The following is a 19,804-nucleotide window of genomic DNA, read 5'->3' as shown; positions in this document are numbered from 1 at the left end:
CTGTGTCGAATTTTTACCATGAGTTTTGGATATGATTAGACGATTTTATTTACATTAGGAAGGGTCTATGGAGGTCAGAAGATTATTGGCCACAGTCTTCACTATTTTAATCACCCACATGAGTTTCTGAAAATGTATGAGGTCACCAGATACTTAGCAGAATAATTATGAGGGGATTAAATCGAGCTGATGTTACCTGGTTTTGTTCTGGTGTTCAGTTTATATTTTGTCTTGCTACGTGTTCTTGTTTTTGTCGTTTTTCGTTTTAATCAACTTCTTCTTCTTCTTCTTGTTCTTCTTCATCTCCTCCTCTTCCTCTTCTTCTTCCTCCTCCTCTTTCTTCTCTTATTACTCTTCCTCCTCCTCTTCCTCTTCATCATCATCCTCCTCTTTCTTCTCCTTCTCCTTCTCCTTCTCCTTCCCCTTCTTCTATTCCTCTTCTTCCTCCTCTCAACTCAAGATTTTTCTTCCTTCTTCTACTCTTCCTCCTCTTTCTTCTCCTCCTCCTCCTCCTCCTTCTCTTTCTCCTCCTCCTCCTCCTCCTCCTCCTCCTCCTCCTCCTCCTCCTCCTCCTCCTCCTCCTCCTCCTCCTCCTCCTCCTCTCAACTCAAGATCCGAAGTAATGCATTAGTAAAACACCGATTTCCGAAGGTCACAGATTCGTTTTCTTTACTCTGGAGTAGAATCCCCTTAGATATTTTTTTTCTGAAGCCAAGTTCTTTTCCTTGACCTTCACAGTTTTCAGTCAATTTCATTATTATTATTTTTTTTCGTAATTTATCTATTTTGATATATATTTTCTTTTTTATTTAGGGGCTTAGGGATTACTATGATATTTTATTTTGTTTGTGTTTGTGCATTCTCTCTCTCTCTCTCTCTCTCTCTCTCTCTCTCTCTCTCTCTCTCTCTCTCTCTCTCATGAAAGTAAAGCACCTACCAGTAGCCACAAGACACTGAAAGGATGAGAGAGAGAGAGAGAGAGAGAGAGAGAGAGAGAGAGAGAGAGAGAGAGAGAGAGAGAGAGAGAGAGAGAGAGAGAGAGAACAATAACGTACCTCAAGTGGTCTAATTTTGGCAGCAATAAAAGTCTTGCCTGTGTTGCCTTGGTCTTGTCTGTGGCGAGTTTAATTTTTTTTTCTTTTTTCTTTTTTTCTTTCATAACATTTAGTCTTGGTATATATTGTAAAGCTGGCTGGCATTTTATATATATATATTCTTTTTTTCCTTCATTCATACTGCAAATTAGTTTCCTTGCTTCCTTTCTTCCTTTCTTCTTTCCTCCCTCTCTACCTCCTTTTTTCCTTCCTTCCTTTCTTTAAATTTTTCCCTCTTCAACTGTTATCAATAATTGCAGATTTTTCGTGTTCTATTACCTGGTCTTTCTTCTTTCCTCTCTTACTTCTCCTCTTTATTTCCTTCGTTCCTTTCTTCTCTTCCTTGTCTTGTTTTTTTCTTCTGTTTTGTTCTTTTTTCAAGCTTTCTTTCTTTATTTTATTCTATTCCTCATTTTGTCCTTCCTTCCTTCATTCATTCATATATTAAATCATTCATATATTCATTCATTCATGCTTCAATTTCTCAGTTCCTTTATTCTTGTCATTTCTTTCTTTTCTCCTTCCTTCCTTCCTTCCTTCCTTCCTTCCTTCCTTCCTCAATCCTGGAGAAAGAGGAAGCAATAAGAATGTAAAAAGAGGGTACGTTTTCTCTCTCTCTCTCTCTCTCTCTCTCTCTCTCTCTCTCTCTCTCTCTCTCTCTCTGCCACGCTTTCTCCTCGCGTTGTCCAATTAAAAAATACGAAACATAAGTTGAATCAGAAAGTCACGAGAGAAAATGATGATGTGGGATTAACTGTTGATGGTCTCTTTGTGGAAATGAGAACATTTTATCGTTTGTTATGAGCAGGTCTGGCATTGTGGTGTGGGCTGCGTTTTGGCTGGATTGCCCATTTACTTCACTTCACTTCACTTCCCGCCACTTCATTTCACTTCACTTCACTTCACTTCTTGTCATTTAATTTCGCTTCATTTTCATTGTTCTTAATTTTCATTTTTTTCATTTCAGTTCATTTGTCCTTCTTTCTTTTATTTTTTGTTCCTCATTTAGTTTCATTTGGTTTCGCTTCACTTCTTGTTTTCTATTTTTTTTCCTGTCTCCTTTCTTCCTTTTCTTTTGTTAGTTTCTTTTCATTTCCATTCATTTTTTCTTCTATTTTCTCCACTTCACTTTAGTTCACCACCCTAATTTTTCTTTTTCTTCACTTTCTTTCATTTCTTCCCTTTCCTCCTTTCCCTTTCTCTTTCCACATCTACTTGTATTTTCTCTCCTCCTTTTCTTTATTTCCCTTCCACTCCCTTCTTTTTCCTTCCTTTTTCTCCCCTTACCCTTTCTCTTCTTTTCTCGTCTCATATCAGTTGCACATTTAACACATCTCTCATCCTCTCTTCTTTCTTGTTTCTTACTCTTCGTATCTGTTAAGTTCTGTTCTGTTCTCCCATGCCACTCCTTCTATCCCTTCCTTCTGTCTTCCCTTTGTTTCTCCTACTCACCTCTCTCCCTACAATTGACCATTCAAGTGAGAGACATCAATAATGTGCCACACACACGCACACAAATCCATACACACACACACACACACACACACACACACTCTCTCTCTCTCTCTCTCTCTCTCTCTCTCTCTCTCTCTCTCTCTCTCTCTCTCTCTCTCTCTCTCTCTCTCTCTCTCTCTCCTCACCTCTAACATTCATAATCTGTAAAAGTATAAACGTGATTCCTTTATGAGTGAAAGTTGTCCTCGTAAAGAAAAGAAAAAAAGATGCATAGGGAATTAGCTTTTATCTCCGCGCCTGCCTGGAGGTCATGGCTGCCAAACGATGCTGTATACAAGAGCGAATATATTGTGCTACTTGGGCAAGAAATAGTCATTATCATCTCCTTCCCCATGTGAATAACAGCATCATTATCATCAAGCTGCAATGGCGGGAGCGGGCGAAGAAGAGGAGGAGAAAGAGAAGGAGGAGAAAAAGGAGGAGGAGGAGGAGAAGCATGAGAGTGTTAAGAAGGCCTAAGAGGGGATGGAAGGTTCAGCTGTCACCCAATTTTCTATAACACAACAAAGAGAAAAACTTAACATTCTCGAGTCAACGAAAATAAGGAATCATCGGAACCACCCGCGTCAGGAGAGCGGCTCCCTTGATCACGTAGGGGCAGGTGAGGAGAGGGCAGCATTTAAACACGTCCGAGTTTACGTGCCATTAGGAGCGTGTGAGGGCGCGTGGAGCCTCGGGGCGGACGTGGGAAGGAGACAAAGGGCGCTCGTGAGCCTTCTGATGCAACAATGGTATGGCCGAAGGAGCATTGTTGGCGACACAAAAGGACCAGTGACCTGCCTGATGCCGGACTGTGTTTTTGTCCGCGTGAGGGAGCCAGAGAGAGAGAGAGAGAGAGAGAGAGAGAGGGGGTGAGGGAAAGGAGGCGCTGATACTGGAGAAAGAGAGCACTGGAAGAGGAGTATGGTGGAAGGGACTGTTGGAAAGGTGACACTGCAAGGGGAGAGAAATGTGGTATGGAATGGGACTTAAAAAGGAGAGTGTAAGGAAGAACTGCTCAGGGAGACTGGGTGGAAGGAGGGTACTGTTTGTGGGAAGTGTGGTGCGGAAGGGAAGGGGGACTAGGAAATGAGAGCAGAGGAAGGAGGTGCTGGGGAACGGAAGGGAGGGAATATGACGAAGGAGTGGCGCTACTGAAAGAAGGAGGAAGGAAAAGGATACAGCTGGAACAAACTATGGTACGGAACGGATTGGGAGCAGGGAGAGGAAAGTTCAGGAAGGCCATTAGGAATAAAAGTAGGGATGTGAGGGGAGAAAGATGGGAGATAGCAAGGGGAAGGAGGAACATAGAGGAAGAGTGACAAGAAAGATGGAGAGCAAAGGGGGAGAGAAAGACACGGAGAACTGTAGCTAGTGAAGAGAAAGAGGACAATAGATATAGATAGGTAATAGAAGAGATACGATCCGTGGCTCAGGAAGACGGTTGTGGATAGAGGAAGAGAAACTAAAGGCATGAATGATGAGTATATTGGATAGCATGAAAGAAACTGTTGTGGAGAAGGTTAGTGAGAGAAGGAGAGAGAGAGAGGGAGAAAGGGCTGAAGCATAGTTAAGTAGTAGTGTATGTAGTGTAAGAGAGTCACTAGTTGTTATTGTGGTGCTGGTGTCGATAGTAGTGGTGGTAGTGATGGTAGTAATCTCTTCCTGTAGAATTGTCTGAAAAGTTTATTCCAGTTTTCTTTCTCTACTGTGTTTATTTTCACTCACTTTCCAAATATTAGTTATTCGTGGATATTCAGTGGGTTTGGATTGTATATATTATTTCACCGAGAGGAGTAAATATGATGGCCACGAAGGCTGCTCCTAATGGTCGCATGGTATTTGTTATTTACTTTTTCCCGCAGTTGAATATTCTACGCTCGGAAGAATATAAACCAGGATCTCATTTCCTGCTTGAGGCGAAATACGAGTCATGAATAGAATTGAATTACGCCCCAGACAAACACACACACGCACGCACACACACACACACACACACACACACACACACACACACACACACACACACACACACACACACACACACACACACACACACACACACACACAGAGAGAGAGAGAGAGAGAGAGAGAGAGAGAGAGAGAGAGAGAGAGAGAGAGAGACAGAGACAAACAGAGAGACAGAGACAGAGAGACAGAGGCATACACACGCACAAACACACACACAAACAGACAGACAGACAGATAAAAAAAGGAAATGGGGGAAAAAAGAAGGAAAATAAAGGTGCTTTCTTTCCTCTGAGAAAGGCTCCAACTCGTTTTCTCTTCCCAAACTCCCGTAAAGCCCCGGACGCTCCTTCAAACTTTCTTAATATGCGAGAGACGAACGAGAAAGCATATTTTGGTCCGCGTTAATACGGAAGGAGTCGTGTTTGGCAAGGAGGAGAGGGAAGGGTCACGAGGGTTTGGGTCTTGGAGACTGTTGTGTTTGGCAAGCGAGAGGTGAGAGTTTGAGGTATAAGGGAGTTAGAGTGTTTGGAAGGGCTGAAGTAGGAGGTGGAGGTAAGTCTTTGGGGTTCCGTGATGGGCATTGTGTCGAGGGTAGGTGTGCAGGTGGAGGAGGAGGGAAAGAAGACACAGTACAGGTAGGATTGGTGAACAAGAGATGTGAAGAAGAAGAAGGAGAAGGAGGAAGAACTTCATTGGGTGAAGGAATGATTGGTGAAAGAGGAGGAGGAGGATGCGGTGGAGGTGAAAGAGTAGCTTCACAAAAATGCATTAGGAGGAGTTAACAGAAAAGGAGTAGGAAGGCCAAATAGGAGGAGGTGTACGAGGTAGAGAAGGAGGAGGAGGAGGAGGAGAGGAGGGAGGAAGAAGAAGAAGAAGAAGAAGAAAAGAAAAAAGAAGAAGAAGATGATGATGATGATGATGATGATGATGATGATGATGATGATGATGAAGAACGCATATTAACACACCATGCAAACTTGTTGATCCATAAGAAAAAATAAGAGGAGGAGAATCACGTGTACGCAATGGACACATGTGTGTGTGTGTGTGTGTGTGTGTGTGTGTGTGTGTGTGTGTGTGTGTGTGTGTGTGTGTGTGTGTGTGTGTGTGTGTGTGTGTGTGCGTATGATTTTGTTTATGCTTATTTGATGATTATGTAGGTTTCAATCTCTCTCTCTCTCTCTCTCTCTCTCTCTCTCTCTCTCTCTCTCTCTCTCTCTCTCTCTCTCTAATTACGCAGGAGGCATAATAAGTAAGGCCCAGTAATTTTCTTCCTCATTATTTGCTCTCCGTTTTTTCCTCTCTCTTTTTGTTTTCCTTCCTTTCCTTCCTATAATTTCTTCTTTTGGTGTGTAATATTATTTTTCCTCTTCTTTTTTCTCTATTTCTCTACATTTCTCCTCTTCCTCCTCTATCTATTTCATTTCCTCTTGATTCTTAATTTCAAATATTTGCTGCCAAGAATATACACATTTCAGTTTATTTGTATTTATATTTATTTCTTGTTTGCTCCTCCTCTTTCCTCTTTTCTCTTTTATTTTCCTCCTCTCTCCTCCTCCTCCTCCTCCTCCTCCTCCTCCTCCTCCTCCTCCTATCACCCTCCTTTATCCTCCTTCTCTGTTTTCCCTATTTTCGTCACTTCTTTCTCTTTGCTCCTTTCTCGCCTCCTATCTTGTGTCGGCTCTCCTCCCTTTACTCTTCCATCTCTCTCTCTCTCTCTCTCTCTCTCTCTCTCTCTCTCTCTCTCTCTCTCTCTCTCTCTCTCTCTCTCTCTCTCACACACTTTCCTCTCATTCATCTCCTTTATCCCGGCTTCCAGAGAGAGAAAGAAAGAGAGAGAGAGAGAGAGAGAGAGAGAGAGAGAGAGAGAGAGAGAGAGAGAGAGAGCTGCTGGGGGGAAACATGAAGAGCCCATGAAGGAAAAAGGTTCTTGCGCTTCAGGTTATGAGTGTCATGGGGTAGCGTCTCTCTCTCTCTCTCTCTCTCTCTCTCTCTCTCTCTCATTCTGTCGTTACGAATTCCTACGTTCTATTTTTTTTCCATTTTTCTCCTTGCCCTTATTAAATTTCTTTATTCCTCTCTCTCTCTCTCTCTCTCTCTCTCTCTCTCTCTCTCTCTCTCTCTCTCTCTCTCTTCTCTCTTTCTCTCTCTCTTTCTCTCTCTCCTCCTCCTCCTCCTCCTCCTCCTCCTCCTCCTCCTCCTCCTCCTCCTCCTCCTCCTCCTCCTCCTCCTCCTCTCTGTATTATTTCACACTCCCATTTTCTTTTGTAGTTTGCGCCCCTCCTTCCGTTTTCATTACTTCTCCTCCGAGTCTTTGTTTCCTGATGTTCCTTCGTAAGCTTTTGTAATTTTACGGGTATCTATTTCATTTTTCTGCCTTTCGTTGGGTCTTTTTATTGGGGTTCGAGAGTGTTAGGGTCGGCGGAAAGGGGCGAGGCGGTAGGGTGAGTGGGGGTGAGGGAGGAGGATGGGAGTGTGGGGGGTTTCAGGGAAGGTCAACAGATAAAGCACAAGAAGTCAGTGGTGGGAAGCAATCTAGGCAGGTTTATGGGTCGATATAGAAGCACAGTGTGGTGGCGTGAGAGAGAGAGAGAGAGAGAGAGAGAGAGAGAGAGAGAGAGAGAGCTATGAAGAAATTGAATGTTATATACATATCAATAAATGAATAAAGATAATAAAAGGAACATGTGAATATTTAGAAGATAATGTGCAAGTCACAGACAAACAAAACAGACAGACAGAGATATCAAGATAGATACAAATAGAAACAGACAAACAGACAGACAGACAGACAGACAGATAGATAGACAGATAAAAATAAGGAGATAATTTGATAGATTGACGGATAAAAAAAAAAAAAAAACAGATTCAAACATGCAGAAACACACACACACACACACACACACACACACACACACACACACACACACACACACACACACACACACACACACGTAAAACTAACCAATAGCACAGAAAAGTTGCACACACGCTCCCAAAAGTTATAGGGAAATATAGAGTTTATGTATCATGGAAAAGCTGCGTTGGCCAGTCATTGCCCTGTGGCGCTCCAGGACTCCGCGTTTTTAGGAGGAAAGTTGCTCCGGGGTAAGACTGTCCATTGTGCCGGCGAGGAGAGTTAGTACTGGGCAGTGGTGGTGGTGGTGGTTGTAGTGGTCAGTCTCATTAGGAATCCGTGGCAAAAGTTGTAGTTATAGTTTGCTCTCTCTCTCTCTCTCTCTCTCTCTCTCTCTCTCTCTCTCTCTCTCTCTGGAAATCTTGATGTTTTACGTTTTTTTTTTCCTTAATTTTCATCTTTGTTCACTGTTGTTCTGGTTTAGAGTTTAAGATTAATAATTTTATTAGATACAGTTCTTAATACCGAACTTAGTGAATTATTTCTATTCATGTGTGCAACTGAGGAGTGGCAAAGAAGAAAAGAAAAAAAAAAAAAAAAATAAAAAAATGAGAAAAGGAAATATGAACTGCCGTCGAGACAATTATTATCATTACGACATAGAAATAAAACCAAAGTATAATATATATACAAGTAGTCACAATCTGAGAAAATTAACCCCTTCAGTAAAGAGACTCATTTCTACTTTGAGTTTTGGGTATCACTAAACTCTCTTATTGACATCACGAAGAGCTTATGGAGATCAGAAGATTAATGGCCAGAGTCTTCACTATTTCAATCCCCACATTAAGTTTCTGAAGCTGTATAAAGTCACCAAAATATCAGGAACAAGAGATATGGAAACGTGTCATGGTACTTAGGAGGTTAAAGGCAAACTGAAGGGAAAAGATGCATGTGAAGACCAGCACGCCACTGGTGGAGGGAACAGCAGCACAAGAACACACCAACACCTTCAAGACACTCCCCCTGGCGCAGAGGTGAGACAGGAACAGTGGCATGTGGGGGCAAGAAGGAATTAAGCCTCCACGCCTCACTGCACGCACACTATCGGAGTATCAAGAGCGGAATGAGCGGAAAAGATTACAAGCTATCATACTATATCACTCCAACGGCATATTTGTTTTCGTTGGACGCAAATTACCCCACATTTCTCCCCGTTGTAATTGGCGGGTGCTATTCATTTCAAGCTATTGGGGCCATTTTTGTATTGCCCTCGACACAATTCCTTGCATAAAATTCACCTGTGTTTTCTTGATTGGGGGACGTAATTCCGTTTTCTATTTTCTGTTTTTTTTTTTTTTGTTCACTCACCAATATTTTTTTTTTTCAGTTTCTTGTATGCATTGTCGTCATTCCTTTTTCGGTAATGCTGTATTTTTTTCCCCCCTTTCGTAGTTCTTATGCATTGCAGTTTGTTATGACAGTCTATCTCTCCTTGCCCTGCTGCACCTGAACACTCATTACTTGGTCTTTTATGGTGGTCTTGCTTTTGCTATGTAACACACACACACACACACACACACACACACACACACACACACTCTCTCTCTCTCTCTCTCTCTCTCTCTCTCTCTCTCTCTCTCTCTCTCTCTCTCTCTCTCTCTCTCTCTCTCTCTCTCTCTCTCTCTCTCTCTCTCTCTCTCTCTCTCTCTCTCTCTCTCTCTCTCTCTCTCTCTCTCTCACCTTCCTTTTCCAAACACTTTTTACATTAAACCACCATGACTAATACTCAAGCTATCAATCAACCATACTTTCTTTATCTCAAATGCTAAAAGACACACTTCCATATTCCTTTCGTCACCCTTCATGTATACAACTACCTGTCTATTCACTTCACTCACTCTGCATCCTCTTCATTCTTTGCAGCTCCGGTGGTGGACATTATAGACGACAGAGGCTCCTCGGTGAGTGAGAAGTTCTACAAGACAGGCAGCACGATTGAGCTCAAGTGCACCATCAGCCAAATGCCGCAGGCCCAGACCTTCATCCTGTGGCGGCACGGCGACCACATGCTCAATTATGACACCTCCAGGGGCGGCATCAGGTGAGAGAGAGAGAGAGAGAGAGAGAGAGAGAGAGAGAGAGAGAGAGAGAGAGAGAGAGAATTTTGATAAACCAGATAAGTGAAGTTTAAAAGACAGACACACACACAAATATACACACACACACACACACACACACACACACACACACACACACACACACACACACACACACACACACACACAGAGAGAGAGAGAGAGAGAGAGAGAGAGAGAGAGAGAGAGAGAGAGAGAGAGAGAAAGAGTTAGTTTAGATGTTTGTCTGCATGTGTGTTTGTGCGTGAGCGTGTGTGCTCGTGCGTGTGCAGACCACGTTTATGTCACCAGCTCAATGAATGCACCAGTTCTACCACCTGAGGACTCGCAGATATTGTGTTGGTGTCACCGTTCAATGTCTCCACGCTCTGACTGGTAATTTGACCTTCTCTTCCCGCCAAAACTCGTATTTATATTGCATTCCATTACACCAATACAAGTAATCAGGTTTTGGTATGTATGAGTTCACAGTCAGTCACACACCAGACAGGAATACGTGAGGCAATCAGAGGATGAGAGGGACACTGTTGTCATGTTTGTGTCGCCTCGCATGGTGAAATTGCTGAATCAGATAACTCTTCCTTTATTTCCTCACTCCTTCACTCTTTTACTCACTTCTTTTTACTTTTTGACTTCATCATTCTCGCCTCATGCACTGGACTGGACTCATTCTCTTGCTGTTTTTGTTTCCTCATTCTTTCTGTTATTCGCGTCTTCCCTTCTCTCGTTCCTCTCTCCTTTTTCCCTTCTGTCATTCCTTACTTTGCTCACTCGTCTTACTTGATCCCTCCTCTCACACATTCCCTCATTTCCCCACTCTCTCCCTCACTCCGTTACTCACTCGTTCTCTTTCATCATTCTACCACTGTCATTCATGTTTCCTTACTCCTTCCCTCCTTCACTCGCTACTCTTCTCTCATCCCTTAATTTACTTATTTACTCTCACTTATACTCTCTTTCATTTCTCCATACACTCGCTGATTTTCCTCACTCATTTTCTCATTCACTCCTCCCCCTTCCCCGTCTTTCCCTCTCTCATTCCTCTTTCTCTCGTTCCCGGCAGCGTGAAGACCGACATGAGCAGTTCGGTGATAGTGTCCACTCTCTTCATCGCCAACGCCACTCCGAAGGACTCCGGGAACTACACTTGCTCCCTCGGCGACGTGGCCACCGGCAGCGTGCTCGTCCACGTCCTCAATGGTGCGTAGTGGTGGTGGTGGTGGTGGTGGTGTTAGATTTCGTTGTTTTTGTTCTTATTGTTTTTGTTGTTTTGTTGTTGTTGTTGTTGTTGTTGTTGTTGTTGTTGTTGTTGTGTGCTATAGTAGTAGTAGTAGTAGTGGTAGTAGTAGTAGAAATAGTAGTAGTAGTAGTAGTAGTAGTAGTAAATGTTGTTGTCAATGTTGTTTAATAGTAGTAGTAGTAGTAGTAGCAGTAGTAGCAGTAGTAATATTAGTTGTTGTTGTTGTTCCTGTAGTAGTAGTAGTAGTAGTAGTAGTTGTAGTAGTAATAGTAGTAGTAGTAATACTAGTAGTAGTAATAGTAATAGTAGTATCAGTAGTAGTAGTAGTAGTAGTAGTAGTAGTAGTAGTAGTAGTAAGAGGAGGAGGAGGAGGAGGAGGAGGAGGAGGAGGAGGAGTAGTACTATTTACATGACCAGTGTTAGCCATAGCAATATGAACAATAGTAGGAAAAAGTTTAGTTCCCGCATTATCATTACATTGTTTCATTTTGCCATTTGTGTTCAGCCTGATTCAGACACAATGCAAAGAGAAATGTCAAAATAACGAGCCACGACCAAACCGGAAATTAGAAAGGGACCACATTTGTTTTATTTATTTATTTTCTGGGAACAAGAGAATCAACTCCATCGAGGCTGACAGTGTACTCGTTTTTACCCATTCTGTGTCCCATCAGCAACACATTTTCACATTTCCTGTTTTTCTCACACAATGTTGAATTCTTCCCTTCCTCTCCCTGCCTTTACTGAGAAGCACACAGCGGATTCCCTATCATTTTGTTTACTTTTTAACCCCTCACCCGGCGCCCACTCGTGTGGATAAAAGAACGCAATACATTTTTAAAAACCTGATTCACTCCTGCATTGGGATCATAATTACGTTTCTTTTCCTCATTTCTTTTTATCATTGATCATTTTTAGCCTTTATTTTCAGGGAAGACTAGAATATATTAAAAAAAAAACGTAATGTATTTTTAGTAACACAATCCACTGCAGTATCGGATCATAATTACGTTTCTATTTTATTTCTTTTATTTCTCTGTCATTGGTAATTTTTAATCTGTTTTTGTGTGGGATAATTATTTAAGGTGACGAAATTAGAGGGACAGATCCTTGCATAGCTGTGAGGGAAGTGGAGATGTAGGAATAGTACAGCAGAAGTTTCCTCGCCACCCACTACCCAACCTGGGAGGAGGAGGAGGAGGAGGAGGAGGAGGAGGAGGAGGAAATACAAGACCATGTTCATTATTCTCTCTCTCTCTCTCTCTCTCTCTCTCTCTCTCTCTCTCTCTCTCTCTCTCTCTCTCTCTCTCTCTCTCATAATGACCTGTTAGCGGATTACCTTTCATTCTTCCCACGCACACCTGTCATCTTTGTTTGCCTCACGCTTAATTGATGTCCATGCAAACGACTTTGTGGATGGAAATGATGAAGTGAAGTCTTTTATATCCCTTTATTTTTTCTTCCTTCTCCCACATGCTTGCCTCTTTATTGTGGGTTTGGTTTACCTGAGCGGTTTAGCGGCTTCATTAGGATGGGATTAATGGCTACACTTGTTGTTAATTGCTGGTATTTGTTCCTCGTGATTAATGAAAGATGCTATCAGAAGTGTGTGTGTGTGTGTGTGTGTGTGTGGGTGTTTCATGTCTAGTGTGTTTCTCTCGTCTCTCTCTCTCTCTCTCTCTCTCTCTCTCTCTCTCTCTCTCTCTCTCTCTCTCTCTCTCTCTCTCTCTCTCTCTCTCTCACACACACACACACACACACACACACACACACACACACACACACACACACACACACACACACACACACACACACACACACACACACACACACACACACACACACACACACACACACCACCATCATTATCTATTCACATTCTTCCAGTCGTCACATCTTTTTTCTTCCTCTCTCCTTCATCGCTCCTCCTCCTCCTCCTCCTCCTCCTCCTTTCTCATCTCACAAACAGCTGGCCCTTCTATCTCTCCCTCACCTTCACCCACCTCTTCTTTCTCCCTCTCATTGCACTCCTGTTTTAGATCACTGGTGTTGTTATGTTCCCCTTGTTATCCACTTGCAAACCATCATTGGCTCGACACCCACATTGGCTGGAGACCCACATATGGTAGCTGACTTATGTATGTGGCTCTATGTCTAGCTTTTTTCTATTTCAGTGTGTGTTATCTCTTGTTTTATTAAGGTCGTGGGGGTTTTGCTTTTATATATGTGTGTGTGTGTGTGTGTGTGTTCGTGTGTGTGAATGTGTGTGGTGGCTTTGTTGTGTCAGTGAGGCATTCATGTATTCAGTCTTTTCATTCATTCACTTACTCCAGTGTATGCATGTTGTTCATTCGTGTCAGTGTTTATTTTGTTTATTTATTTTTTTCTTCATAGGTGAAAGATTTGATTTTTCTCTTTTTGTTAGTGTGGTTGTGCATGTATCTCTCTGTCTGTCTGTCTGTCTGTCTGTCTGTTTGTCTCTCTCTCTCTCTCTCTCTCTCTCTCTCTCTCTCTCTCTCTCTCTCTCTCACGTGTAGTTCCGCTCGTGTAATTTATTCCAACAATCCGTCTATTCCTGTCTTTATTGTTTTTCGGATCTCCCCCACATTCTCTCTCTCTCTCTCTCTCTCTCTCTCTCTCTCTCTCTCTCTCTCTCTCTCTCTCTCTCTCTCTCTCTCTCTCTCTCTCTGCCACTCACTCACACTTCATTATTCACGAGCCTTTGAATAATCCCTCTCCCTTTCCCTCTCCCTCTCCCTCTCCCTCTCCCTCTCATTGCCCTGTTCTCTCACTGCAGTGGATTTTTATTTGCCTCATTTATTCTCTTCGTTCCCTCCCTCGCCCTTCACAAACTCCATTACTTTTTTTTTTAGCCTTCTCTCATTTTTCTAACCTCAGTATGAAAAATATGAAAAGCTGTTTTGTTTTGTTTTCTTTTGTACATTGTTTTGTTTGTTCTTGTTTTTGTTTTGTTTTGTTTTATTTGTCTCTTTATTTATTGATTTTTTTTTTTTTTTTACTCATTTTCACCTTTAAATTTTGATAGATTTTTTTTTCTTTGTTGTTTTTACCATGCATTCTTTCTCTCTCTCTCTCTCGTTGATTTATTTTTTCTCATTTCTTTCTCTTTTCGTCAGTTTATTCGTTTTCTATGGATGGCTGATTTCTCATTGCTCCTTTTTCTTCCTTCTCTCCATCATTCACCCCTCATCTCTTCAACAGTTATTCCATTCTACCTCCGTTACTCATTTACGTTATTTTTTCTCTTTCCTCTTGTGATTGATTACTAACAACTAATTATTTCTTCTTGTCACTAATCATTTCATCATTTCATCGCCTCATCATCCTACCACAGAAGACTATCACATGAATCACTTCTCTTCATAACTACTCACTTACAGGCACGCATTCACCACTTCTTTATAATGTCCTTCGTTATGTGACTTTGGTGAAGTGTATCAATGCATCACCATCTCTTCTCCCTCCCCCCCTGCAGGCGAGCATCCTCAAGCAATGCACGGCTCCAGCAGGAAGGACCTTTGCTCCCTCACCCTGGTGCTGCTCCTCTCCTCCCTCACCACGCTCATCAACCTCCTAAGATGATCTCCTGGGTCAGCCGAGGTCACGAGCCATGGGGCACTGTAGGGAGGTCAGCTGCGTGGATGCGGATGCTGGTCAAAGGCTGAGGGCTGACCACGCTGATCCTGACCCTCTGAAGAAGCATTTATGTTTAATTCTTGGTTTGTTTTTAGTTTTAGAAATGTGTTTTGGACATAAAGAACTAGAGTAAGGAACAGGAGGCCGAGTTGGGTGCGTGGGATGCGAGTGTGCGCCGTAGGAAACCCATAACTTAGCGTGGGACACACCCAGCTGCCGGGACACAAGCTCTGAAGGAGGCCCTGCTTTCCACTTTTTGTGTGTGTTCAGGTTGTGTCTTGCCGTCATAACTCTTGAGAAATGACCTTGTGTGTATATTTTTGTATGACTCTGTGAACGAAGGAGGACGAACTGATGGGGTGACGATGTGGCGCAGTGTTTGTTGGCCTCTAGAGAGAGAGTGTGAAGGAAAATGGTTTGTGACCCCTGAGAGCAGTGATGGAGAAAAGTGTTTCGTGAAGGAAGTGTGCGAAGGAAAAACTCCTCGTTATTCCTGAAGGGCTTGCAGGAAAACAGTGTATTGCGTGAACTGAGTGAATGATGGAAAGCCTTTTGTCGTCTCTGAGAGAGAGAGAGAGCTAAAGGTGTGTTGTCTCTCAGGGGAAGTAACAAAGAAAGAGATTTGTCGCCTCTGGAGGATGAGTGTTAAAGAAAACAATTCTTTTCAAAGGAAAATGCAAAAGCAAACAGTGTGTAGTCAATCAAGGAAAAATGTAAAATATAAAAGGTTTGCTGCACCTGAGGGAAAGCAGTGCGTTCCTCCTGAGGTAAGAGTGTGAAGGAAAAACGTTCGCCATTTCCAGAGGAAGTGCGTGAAAAACCTTGTATCGCCTATGAAGGGAAGGTGTGAAGGAAAATGGACTAAAGAGCATGAAAGAAAACGAGTTGTCCTTGTTAGCGGCAGTGAGTGACAGCAGCCAATCACGTCGTTTTGTTGTGTTAATGTAGTGTTGGCAATGTGACGGACGTCCGCCGCCTCCACCAGCACGGACTAATGAACCTTTTTACCGCACCAAGGGCGACCTGGAGGCATGGCGGAGATGGGTGTGTACATACGTGCCGTCAGTCCCCCGTGTGTCTATGTACGTGAGTGTGCGTGAGTGCATGTGTGTGTGCGTGGCCAGGCGTACACGAGCTGAGGTTGGACTAGACGCTCGTGACTCCTCTTAATGTGCTCAAATGTGGATTAATGGACTCGTGAATGCGTTAAAGAGAAATTAATAACAAACTGTAACAAAACAAGAAAAAAAAAGTATATACGTACCTTCATTCCCTTAACGCGTTCTTCCAGTTGTCGTACATCTTGACCAAACTATTACCTTTCCCTTCCTTTCCTTTCACTTCCTTTTCCTTCCCATCACATTCCTTCCTAAATCCTCCGCTGGTGCAAGATGGAGATGGGGAAGACAAACAGACTTGGGTGTCCACAATAGCGCCTTGCCAAGGAAATGAAAGGCAGTTGCTGGGCGCTATTCACAAACCTAAGGGACCGAGAGGCCGCCCCACGCCGCCTTGCCGGGAAATTGCTCTAGCCAAAGTGCAGTCGTGGCCAGCAACTTCCGAGTGTTTCCGCTAATTGCTGTGATTTATTTTTGTCCTTCATATTTTCAGTGCGACTCCAAATTGCGTTCTGGGGAGACACGAACCCATGATTGTAGCAGAAGGAAATTGGAAGAGTAAAATGGGCTTAGAGAAGGAAGGGTTGGAGGGTTAGCGTTGGAGGCTTGGAAAGGAGGGGACGGAAGGGGTGGGGAGGGAAGGACTGGTGGTTATAGTCAGGGAGGGAGTGAAAAAGTAGTATTGGTCCATGAACGTAAACTAGCACGAAATGAATGCTATGGTTGAAAAAGTGTTATTAGCGCACTAAACGTAAGTATTTTTCCCTCGCTTTTTTTTTTTTTCTCTCTCTCTCTCTCAGTTTATTGTTGTTCAGAAACGAGGCCGTGCAGTGTTTTCAAAAGAATTTGTGATTACTGAAATATTACGAGGCTTACTCTTATTTATAGATCACTTTTTTCACCTTTTTGTAACACAGGGTCGTTCTTTTGTAGGGCAGAAAGATGAGGTAGGCATGACAGACCCCTCCTGACTCACCCTGCACCCTTACTCCACCTCCACCACCTGTACCACCAACCCAGTAAAGTGGAGTGGCAGGGAAGTGGGCGGGAACTGGCGTGGTGGTGGATGGGGCTGGTGGAGGTATGGTAAAAGGGGCAGAGGGGTGAGAAGACTTGGCTTAGATGTGGAGGTTGAAGTGGAGAATGAAAAGGTGAAGGTGAAGTGGCCACCTGAATAGCGTCCGGGCTCAGGGGAGGAGAGACGGAGGTGCGGGGGGATGGGGAGCGGGGTGCAGGTGAGATGAAGGCGGTCAAGGCTGCTTAGGAAGAACTCGAGGGTTGAATTAATGAGGAATTTCTTGGGATTCGATGAGGCAGTGAGCAAAATGAATGTGTATATTAAGATTTTTTTTTTTTATGCATATATATTTTCTATACAGAATTTAAAAGGAGTTTCATTTTTTCATATAGATTTTTTTTTTTACAAAGGAAATTAATACGTCAATGTAATGTTTGAATACACACACACACACACACACACACACACACACACACACACACACACACACACACACACACACACACACACACACCTTTTTAAACTCAAAAACACTCATTATTCATACAATCATTCCGTCTTTCACTTTTCTTCAGCGTTAGTGAGGGTGTTGGGTTTAAATGCCAAGTATTTTTTCTCTTTCTTTCTCTCTTTCTTTCTTTCTCTCCCTTCCTCCGTGCCTCGCCTCCTTTTTTCTCTCATTATAACTGTAGGAGGGAACATTTCAGGTGGCAGGGAGGAGGCCGTTCGTGTGCCCTCCTGCAGTGGTTTATGTGAAGGTCGCCGCCCATGCTCCTCCAACCAGACTGAGCGAAAAAAAAAAAAAATGGGAGGTGGATGAAGGGGAAGTTTAAACAAAAGAATTAAGTTTGTGCGTGTTGATGGTTGTTCAATTGTACGTGTGCGTTGGCAGACACACTGAGTTAAAGGGGAAGTCATTGGGGTACGGATGAGAGAGAGAGAGAGAGAGAGAGAGAGAGAGAGAGAGAGAGAGTAAATCGTTAAGGCTGCTGCCAGAAACAGAATGAGAAATATCAAACCTAAGGAAGTAAGTAATGAAAACAATAAAAAGTGAATATATATGAAAAAAAAAGAAATGGTGCACACACAAAATTTCTTATGGAGGTAAAAATACGATGAAAATAATATTCAATTACAAGATAAGACTGAAAATTTCTGAGCAAAAACACAGATCATAATTAGACTCAAATGTACTGCAGAGGAAATTATTTAGAGATATTTAAATGGTGGCCAAAAAGTTAATGAGCCTTGGTACTCGAACATTAAGGGAGATAAGTGGAACAGATGCAGTTTTCAGGTTATGCTTTAATTTGGAGGCTTCATGAGATTAGACTCTTTATAGACACACATGGCACGTGGTAGCAGGCGGGTGTGTCTTTCTTTTTAACGGGACTATCACTTCTGGGTGTACTGACTTCCTGCAGGTGACCAGGTGAGCGTGGCGGCAGGTGAGAGCTGAGGTGGCTAAAAGCTCCTTAAGGCCGCAATGGGATGGACACTCAAGAGTACCCTTCCTCTTCTACAGCACCAGCAAACCCCCACACCCTCAACTCCAGCCCAACACCCTCCTGCTCCTGCTCCTCTTTCTCTAATATGTATGAAACGAAGAAGCATATATATATATATATTTACACATATACATATGAATATATATAAACCATTTTAACTTCGCTGTAGTGGACTCTGAGGTCATTTCTGTTGCGTGTTGGTCGTGCTTTCAGACTATGAACTCACATGTGAATATCATACGTACCTATACGTAATCCCTTGTGTTCCCCGGCAGTCCCCACCACCACCACCACCACCACCATCACCACTAACACCACCACTACTACTCCCGCCGCGTCAGTAATGGGGGGGCCGCCGGGGCTGTTTGACGTGGATTTGCGTCCCCCCCCCTCACTCCCAAACATCCATCAACCCCTCCGCGTGTATGTTTCTATTTTTTTTTTATTATTATTGTGTGCTTGCTCTGTATGAGTGGCGGGTTGTGTGTGTGTGTGTGTGTGTGTGTGTGTGTGTGTGTGTGTGTGTGTGTGTGTGTGTGTGTGTGTGTGTGTGTGTGTGTGTGTGTGTGTGTGTGTGTGCCACCGCTAACCCACTCGCTCATTCACTATATATAATGTCTCGTCCTGAGATGGGAGTATATGTGGTAAAATGAGGGAAAAAAATAATCAGAAATGAGAGAAAGCAAAAAAATCACTGTGTAAATAAGATGGATCTTTACTATTTTTTGAAGGTGAACAGATAGGGGAAAAAAAAAAAAAGAAAGCTAGAAAAAAAGGACATTTCTTTTAAGTAATCCTCGCATGAACCAAACTTGACTTACAATAAATAAAAATACCCCAAACACGAAAGCAAATCAGCTACACACACACACACACACACACACACACACACACACACACACACACACACACACACACACACACACACTCAAAGAAAATGGTGTCCATGAGAGGAATACATCACCATCAAACTCTTTTTTGTTGTTGTTAATGTTGTTGTCTGGCGCGTTCTGTCTCTTCTGCTGTTCTCGTCGGGTGGAAGAGAGAGACAGACCAACATAGGGAAAACAAAGATAAACCAAATCAGACAATGACAAAGCACGTATGTTATATATGTATAAGAAAACTCTACTAGATATTTCAACGTTGCATTTCTTTGGTAGAAGGAAAGAAAAAAACACTCTTTTCGTCTAGTTTACTAAGTAGTAGTGTTACTTTGTTGTATACAAGTATGAGAGAGAGAGAGAGAGAGAGAGAGAGAGAGAGAGAGAGAGAGAGAGAGAGAGAGAGAGAGAGAGAGAGAGAGAGACTGGTGTGTATGGTTGTAGTTTGTAGTTTGCTGTGATTTTTTTGTAACTGTAAATACTGTCGTAGGGTTTGTATGCAGCCAATAAACAGTTGACTGATCCATCAACAAAGGTGTGTGTTTTGTCCTCCATTGTCCTCTTCTCATTAATAGAATTGGCATTATCCATTAATATTTTCCTCTCTCTCTCTCTCTCTTTCTCTCTCTCTACCGTACTGCAGAATCAACAACCAGGAATTTCAGAGTTGCCTTTAGCCACCTCTGTCTACGGGGAAGTGTCCTGCGCTGGTCACCATGCTGCCATTACCAGCCGCCTCGCTTACGTCTTGTTAAGCTGCACCAAATTATTGCATGAAACTACATATGATGCTTTTCATCGACATAGTGAACGCGTGTAGGAGTA

General features: G+C 42.8%; 1 protein-coding gene across 7 annotated transcripts in view; it reads left to right on the top strand.

Moving 5' to 3' along the window:
• LOC123498872 (titin homolog) overlaps positions 1-19,513 on the top strand; it is a 321,603-nt gene extending 302,090 nt beyond the window's left edge. For all 7 annotated transcript variants that reach the window (XM_045246359.1, XM_045246358.1, XM_045246360.1 and 4 more), the window contains 3 exons: positions 9,343-9,520; positions 10,618-10,754; positions 14,291-19,513. In XM_045246359.1, coding sequence (XP_045102294.1) covers positions 9,343-9,520; positions 10,618-10,754; positions 14,291-14,397 — 422 coding nt within the window. In that variant the 3' untranslated portion in view covers positions 14,398-19,513. The remainder of the gene's footprint in view (positions 1-9,342; positions 9,521-10,617; positions 10,755-14,290) is intronic.
• Positions 19,514-19,804: the final 291 nt, after the last annotated feature.

The sequence above is a fragment of the Portunus trituberculatus genome, chromosome 48, assembly GCF_017591435.1.
Source record: "Portunus trituberculatus isolate SZX2019 chromosome 48, ASM1759143v1, whole genome shotgun sequence".
Lineage (NCBI taxonomy): Eukaryota > Metazoa > Arthropoda > Malacostraca > Decapoda > Portunidae > Portunus > Portunus trituberculatus.
Note: the sequence above shows the minus strand (reverse complement) of the source record. Positions and strands in the feature narration are given on the sequence as shown.